General features: G+C 43.3%; 1 protein-coding gene across 1 annotated transcript; it reads right to left on the reverse strand.

Annotated features, from left to right (window-relative positions):
• Window positions 1–1,072: 1,072 nt before the first annotated feature.
• On the reverse strand, window positions 1,073–5,670 carry fzd9b (frizzled class receptor 9b). Its single transcript, XM_080428864.1, has one exon. The coding sequence runs from the start codon at window positions 5,179–5,181 to the stop codon at window positions 3,421–3,423; it is 1,761 nt and encodes a 586-aa protein (XP_080284990.1). The 5' UTR covers window positions 5,182–5,670; the 3' UTR covers window positions 1,073–3,420.
• Window positions 5,671–8,523: the final 2,853 nt, after the last annotated feature.

Here is an 8,523-nt window from a genome sequence, read left to right on the forward strand (position 1 = left end):
CTATATCTGTATTCCTCTACCACCAGACTGAGGAATTTAAGAGAAAAATGTTCACTTTTCTGGGAGTCTGGCCGTTTCTGGCTCAGACAGAGTAACTAGCTGCTCAGGGCCACTGCCTCTGACACCATTTAACCTCCTGAGCCAGAAGAGAACAAAAAAGATGCACAGAGCACCGCCAAGCTAAACCTTCAGAGCAAAACCAGGCTTACTTTACTCCTGAAATTGGGCATTACTGGAAGATGGGGTGGGGTCTTTAGGACAGCCCCTGCCCTGGCTGGCTGGCACAAGTCCAGGTACGCAGACCTCAGGTGTGTGCACAGGGAAGGTGTTCCCGGCACCGGCAGCATTCATTAAGTCTGGCGCCCGAGGAACCACAGTTCAAACACATTTTGTTTTTGGAATGAACCTCCCCCTGTGCGTCTATCTAAAATATATATTGTGTGGCTTTTCTTTTCCTCCCTGAAGACAAGGCAAGCACACTAAGCTAAAAATAGCTGCCAATGCACTGAAATAAATGTAATGTCCATCCTGTTGCTGCTATATCCAATCATGCCTGTTTACTTTCATAATTTGTAGAACCTGTCCCGGAAAAATTCTGTAATAAACCAAGCATTCAATTCTGTACTGGTGAATAAAAATGGAAAATGAAACAGAAACAGAGGACCAGAAAAGAAAAGAAAAGAAAAAATTGTCAAAGTCTAGGGAAAAATGGAAAAAAAGAAAAACAAGACTGCAGCAGAAGAATGAGAGAACTTCCCTCTCTACCATTCTGTGTCCTTGAAAATGAGCTATTAATGACAAACGACTGCCATGCGGCCTAAACCCATGTGCTGTTCTATGCTATCTAATCAGTGTGCTGCTAAGCGCAGGTGGGACATGCTGGTTTGTGTCTCACAGAGCAAGTGTTTTGCCCCTCTGGGTCATGTCACTGGAGTGTAAACTGGAGAGGAAGCACGCGCCCCTGTTCAGGCACCCATGAACTGGAACATGTGGCTTAAACACCACCAGCCGAGTCCCTGGCTGCTTACACACACACTCCAAGGAAAACACTTTTTTTTAATAGTTAAATGTGGCCCAGTGTGTCAGAGTCCAAGACTTGCCTGCTTGCCAAGCAATGCAGTGTCACAGTGAGGTAGGAAATGAAAACAAAAAGGATGGATGATGCTGGTATTTAGCCCGCGTCTTGCTGTGAATAAATAAGCACTCGGTAAGATAACTCAATGAGATAACTCATGCGTTGCATTCTTCCACAAAGGACGGAAATTAAATGTAGTTAATTTACAACAGAGTAGTCTTCAATGTGGCCTGTGGTATCTGTAGAGTAAGTGAATGTTGAAATGTTTACAAGTTAACACATCCTTTAACTTTTTCTGGAACAGAATAGTGGTGGTGGTGGTGATGGGGCATTTGAAAAGTACATAAAACAGCAGCGTATCTAACCTTCTTGAAACCAGCAACAATTTTTAGACTTTAGCGGTGGTGGGTATGCATATGCTCGGTTAACACTGAAATAATTTCTCTCGCTTCCAGTGATGTCATGACATACACTACGTATGAAAACAAGCTTCTGGTTATCACAGTTTTCCATGGCATCATTCACATATGGCGACACAGAACACAATTACACCGAGACATAATAAACAATCATGTTCACTGTCAAACACAATAATTTCCAGCACGTTTGATGTGAATTGACTTGCAATTGGCACGGACACTCAGATTGTTAAGGTGCTGGCTCTACGAACCATGTAATGTAGAATTTTGTTTGACCTTTTACTGGTCTAGAGTACACGTTATATGGTGGTTGTTTTACATAATTAAAAATAGACTTTTAAATAAAGTTAGCTACAAGACTTTCAGACTATCTTTTGACTTCAAGCAGTAGTTTTAAAGAACATCTTAATATAATTATTTTTGTACCACTCAATGAATAAAAATGTATTACGTCTGCAGGGAGTTGTGGCTTTCTTTAAAGTATATTACTTTATACAATGACCGTATGAAGTTTATACAGTCATTAGCCATGCAAAACTGTTACTTAAAGAGTTGCCCTAAAATAATCACTAAGAAATTATACAATTACGAACCAATTGACAAGTTTTAAGACGATATTTTCAAGCTGGAGCTGGATTTCTCTTAAACTACAGTACATTGAGCATAACTATCTTTCATGCAAATTACACATAAGTTAAACTTAACACTGTGAGTGAATACATGCAGTGGGGTTGAAATCCACTTCAAATTCGTTCTTCTACATCAAAGTGCTGCATATTTGCATGGGGATCAAACAGAGCAGGGAAAGCAAACGGGCACAATAGTGATTTGAGGGAAGGATTAAAAACAGCCATTAATTAAATATATTATTCTGTGCACTGCTCCTGCATTTTAAAGATGATGATGCTAACATTAATACTTCCCAGGGTTTGCCATTGTCATGTCTATTCATCAACCAGTCTCTTTGAGGATTATTCTTGGGGACGCCTCAGGGACATCACATGCACTTGGAACAGAACTAATTTGGCAGCGTTTCTCTGTACAAATGTGACAGTCCTGGTGTAGAATAGCAGAGAACTAGCAAAAAACATGAAGGCTGTGAAATGAATATTAACAACCTGTGACAATCAAAACCTTGGAATCCTAGTTTCAAAAATCTTTAAAAACATATTCAAGTTTGCAAATGAGAAAGGGCAATGTTATAGGTTATATTATCAAACAGCAATGACACCAGACAGTAATAAAATTATTTGAACAAGAGTTCCTCAATTTATTATCCTCCAAAAGAGCAGAACCAGAGTTTTAATAAAGGCACTTAGCTTCCCTGGACCTTCAGTACTCGGCCTTTAGTGAATACATAAGTCTGAACAATCAATCTGGTAAGAGCCAAAGTAAACTTAAATTAAATATATTTACAATAAATAGAACATTTATACAGATTTATACAGTTACTCGTGCCACTTTCAGGGAGGAGAATAACGTCTCCTCAAAACACGTCCCATGCAAGTCATTTGTTTTCCCTTTCCATTTGCAAAGCTGGGCATGACAGAACACAACGTAACAGAAAACTATGGGTAACAATACTGAACATCTCCCTTTATGCACTGAATACTGTTTATGGATAGTTTCTCATCCCGACGCCGCCTATGCTTTGTCCCTAAGCAACAACAGAGTGGCAGCTGATAGTTCAGTTCAACAACTCCTCTTCTCAACATTGTAAAGTCTTTTTAGCAGCTCCTTAACACAGGGCATAGAGGTTTGTGTAATGTGTGTGTGTGTGTGTGTGCAAGTATGTGAGACGTGTGTGCGTATTTCTTCACATGTGCGTGTCTTTGTCTGTTGCTGTGAACATGTGCACATGTGAAGAATGAGTGCCTACATGTGTATTGTGTATGTACGTACGTGCATATATGTGCGTGCACCCTCTCAGACATGTGTGGGGCTGTCTGTGTAGGGGTCTGTCTTGGCCATGTGCAGCACCACTGTGGGGGATTTGTAGTGGCAGTGTGTGCTGTTGCAGCTCACGCCGCTGCAGGGCTTCCTGCTACTAGTTCTGTCTGCCAGCTTCCTGCTGCACAGGCCCTGCCAGGTCTGCAGGGTCTTGGAGCTCCACACCCACACGCCGCTCGTAATGCCCACCACCAGCGACATGAAGATCTTCAGCATGAACACGGCCACCGTGGGCACGGACGCCGGCAGCGAGCAGTCGTCGTTCCTGCGGCCGGGAAACGACACACACTTCTCCTCCAGCCCCCGGAACTTCCAGTAGTCCATGTTGAGCCTCTCGTAGAAGTAGCACACGATGACGCAGGTGGCAGGCACAGTGTAGAGGATGGAGTAGATGCCGATCTTCACCATGAGCTTTTCTAGTTTCTCTGTGTTGGTGCCCTCCGTCTTCATCACCTTGCGAATGTGGAAGAGCGCCACAAAACCCGTGAGGATGAAGGAGGTGCCGATGATCAGGTAGCAGGACAGGGGGATGAGGACAAAGCCTGTAAGTGCTCCTGGGTCCATGCTGCCCACATAGCACAGTCCTGTCAGCTCATCCCCTGCCACCTTCCGCATGGTGAGGATGACGATGGTCTTCAGTGCTGGGATGCCCCATGCTGCCATGTGGAAGTAGTTGCTGTGGGCTTCAATGGCCTCGTGACCCCATTTCTTCCCCGCGGCTAGGAACCAGGTGAGGGTAAGAATGACCCACCATATAGAGGAGGCCATGCCGAAGTAGTAGAGAATGAGGAAGACGATGGTGCAGCCCGTCGACTCCAGCCCTTCCTGGATGATGTACAGCTCGCCGTTCTCGCGGTCACAGGCGATGTTCTCAGCCCCAGCCACCGAGCGAATGATGAAGGCCACAGAGTAGACGTTGTAGCACATGGACAGGAAGATGATGGGCCGCTCCGGGTACTGGAAGCGGTGGGGGTCCAGGAGGAAGGTGAGGACAGTGAAGGCAGTGGAGACGAAGCACAGCGTGGACCAAACCGTCATCCAAATGAAGGCAAAGTCCTTGTCGCTTCTGGACCAGAACACGTCCACAGCAGAGGAGCAGCGTGGCGCACACGTCCGACTCTTCTCCACATACTGAAATTTCTCTGGGTTTTCGCAGGACCCAAGGCTACTCCCCGAGCGCCCACTGCTGCTCCCCGGTTGTCTGGGCCTAGGTGGCACCGGAAGCATGCCCTCTCCCTTCTTGTTCTCCATTCTGGTGTCATTCTCCGGGGCTTCCATGCACAAGGCGTTTGGGTCATTTCTGGTCGGCAGCTTCGAACAGTCCAGCGAGTCGGGCCAGGTGTAGCTGAACTTCTCCATGATAGGGGAGCACTTCTGCCTGGCCTGTTCGCACATGGGTCTGCAGGCGGGGATGGACGTGGACACCTTGTCGGTACACATGGGAGCATACAGGGAGCAGAGGAAGAAGCGGAGGTGCACATCGCAGCCATACTCCACCAGCGGGGCGAACTCGTTCAACTTGATCGCAGCCTCCTTCTGGTTGTCGTGGTCCATGAAGTTGGGCATCCTGGTCAAGTTGTAGCCGATGCCCTGGCACATGGGGATGACGATGGGCTCGCATTTAGCTGGTCTGCCTCGCTCCAGGTCATAGGAGCCTATCTCAAAGCTGGACGCAGAGATCACCAATAGGCACCACAAAAAAATCACCATCTTCAATGGGCAACCACCCACGCTCATTTTCAGTCATATGTCAGAGATAAAACGTGTATTTTAAAAGGACTGTCCCATGCAAAAATAAAAACCCTGAATGGTTCGGGTCAACGATCCGCACTTATATCCCCATTGAAGGCAACCCGGGTCCAAATTCGCGCCGTGTCCGTCCGTTCCGTTACAAAACTATGCCCGAAAGCAGCATTTAAATGAGGCTTCCGTGTAGAATTGCTCAGATGATGGAAGAGCCTTTTTCCCAAAAAGGAGACACACTCCGGCAAACTGTTAGAATGTGTGTGACTCGAAAACTTCGAGCAACAACGAAGAAAACGGATGAAAATAGACCATGTACTACGGAGAGCGACAAGCGGGCTATAAGCGCAGTGACTCGGGGCTCAAACAACTGTGGGATCCGAGCAGCTGTTTGTAGTATTGGTGTAAACAGCGATCTTTAACTAGGTTAATAACTAGGCTCTTTAGTCTTAACTATATTATGACCGCTCCTTCTTCCACGGCTTTCACAGGCTACACTGAACTCTCTCCTCTGGCTGTGGGGACTTCAATGCAGCGTTGCCAGGTTGTGTGAGAGAAATAAGCAGCCAGGTCTAGGAAAACAAGCCCAAAAGAAGCAAGTGGCCAGTTGTGGATCTCAACCTTTTCAGGCCGCGTGAGCGTGACCCCCCCAAAATAATCATATTTCAACTGGGGACCCCCCCCCCCACACACACACACACACACCCCGATAAGCACTTGGAATGTAGGAGTTGAGGCAATCAATTTCCTTTGACTGGGTTCCACAGACACAGATAAATATTGTGAACATTTTGCCTCTTTCTTATATTATTTGACAATTTGGTCAATGTTTGACCAGTTTTTATAGTAGCCTATAGTTTGTTAATTACCTTTGATGCAGTAATGTTTTTTTTTCTTTCTTTCTTTCTTTTCTTTTTTTTTCTTTTTTCCCCCCCCCTAGGTAGCCTATTAAAAAGGTCTTAACAGTCCCTAAATTGTCATTTCACTGTCATCTGGGGACCCCTCCAAAAAAATCATATGGAGACCCCCCTCAGCCCCTGGGCCCTGGGGTGGGGGCCCCGACCCACAGGTTGAGAACCACTGAACTAGGCCACATGGACACTTCAAACCTAATGCATCGACTATTTGAAAATAGCCGATCTACAAGCTCACAACGTGGCATCCCCGACGTGATGTGAGCTTGTAGATCTGCTATTTTCAAAAACTCTTGAAATAAAATGTGGAATATTTGGAAGACATTCTAACAACACAAATGCTACTTGGGCACAAAACATTTATGAAAATATTTGAGAACCACTGGTTTAAACAATAATTAAAACATTTGGAAACTAACCAATATTTACAAGCTACTTAACTAGACCAAAGTCGCTTATAATAAGCGGACATGGCAACACTAACTTCGATGAGAGGGGGGTGGGCATTTACTGACGCTCATACCGTTTAGTGACGCTCATTCCACACAAGGAAAATTAGGTTTTTGGGAGGTTGATCTACTCCTACCACACGTTTCAATTATAACTATTCTAAACAGAACATGAAACAAATTGTAGCATCTCCGTTTATTATTTCCTTCTTTTTTTTTTCTTTTTTTTTTACAAAACAGTTTTAGACTAGTCTTCCATAATCTATCAGCCTAAATCATTCCCATTCCAGGTGCATTAGCCCAGTGGTTCTCAACCTGTGGGTCAGGAACCCCAGGGGGGTCCCCACATGTTTTTTTTTAATAAGTCTTTTTTTTAATACCTCAACAAAAAAAAGAAAAAGACCATTACTGCATCAAAAGTAATCAACAAACTATACTAGAAAAACTGGTCAAACATTGGCCAACTTGTCAAATAATATAAGAAAGAGGCAAAAATTTTGAAAACAGACGCGGCTATTTTCACAATATTTATATGTGGAACTGAGTCAAACAAAATGTAATACCTCAACTCCTACATTCCAAGTGCTTGTCAGGGTGGGGAGGTCCCCAGTTCAAATATGATTCTTTTGGGGAGTCACGTCCTGAGAACCACTGCGGCAGTGGTGGAAAAAGTACTAAAATGATTTACTTAAGTATACCAATACTGCAATATAAAAATACTCTGTTGTAAGTAAAAGTCCAGAATTAAACATTTACTTGAGTAAAAGTACAAAAGTATTGGCATCAAAATGTACTTAAAGTACCAAAAGTAAAAGTACTAAAATGTTTGAAAATACAGATCTATTTTATACCTAGGCTATTTTCAAATAGCCTAGGTATAAAATAGGGCTGAAGTGGTTAATGTATGTTTTATAATGTAATAATTTATATCTGAAAAGTATCTAGTAACTAAACTTTTCAAATAATTGTAGGGGAGTAAAAGCACAATATTTTCCTCTGAGATGTAGTGGAGTAGAAGTAAAAGTATTGGAAATTGGAAATACTAAGTAAAGTACAAATACCTCAAAATTGTACTTAAGTACAGTACTTAAGTAAATGTACTTAGTTACTTTCCACCACTGACCACTGCATTAGCCTACTACCCAAATATGTCCCACGGTTTAAGTGTAAACTAAGGGTTCAGTCAGTCCTTGACATTAGGTTACTGCTTATGTGAACCACTCAGAGGATGCAAGCAAATTGTGCTTTTCTCTAGATCTGACAGGCCAGGGGGTCGGCTATTTCTTTATTTCGTTAATAAGGGGGGTGGGTGCCTTAAATTATCACTTTAAAGAGAAACCAACATGTAGGCTACCCTACAACATTGTATTGATGATAAAGTGATGCAGAAAGGACACGTATTTCCATCTAGTGGTTGAATGAGAGAGACCAACTCAAATCCACAACAGGACACACACAGCATTAAGATGATCTTCTCAAACCAGGCCAGAGCCAATCCTCCATGCAGCAGGACAGAGTTTTGTCATCATGATTTGTGTGCATGGGGATCTCATCTTAAACAAGCTCAGTGCTTAATGAGTCTTCCAGTTTAGTAGACCTTGTATTGTGAATTTGTACTTCCATGCTACTGTTGTACTCATGTCTTACTAAATAAAGTACATCAATCAATCAATCAAAGTCTGGTTTCATCAACAGAGTTTAATTAGCTCTTCAAAGTGTGTCGCTTGTATAGGCCTACTCACAAATTGCAAAAATTTAAAAGGTTGTAAAAATGTAATGGACCACTTCACCTATATTTTCAATTTTCTATATCTTCAATTTGGTTGTCACTACATTACAAGAGGCACCTTTTCTGTCTACTGACTCTGTGTCTCTGTGTCTCAGAGGAAGGCTGTGACAGCTCATAAACCTGCCTACCAGTGACATCATCGGTAGGCAGGTTTGGTCATTTCAAACAAGATTTAAGTTTTTTA

Source organism: Gymnoscopelus braueri (assembly GCF_963280865.1).
Source record: "Gymnoscopelus braueri genome assembly, chromosome: 5".
Lineage (NCBI taxonomy): Eukaryota > Metazoa > Chordata > Actinopteri > Myctophiformes > Myctophidae > Gymnoscopelus > Gymnoscopelus braueri.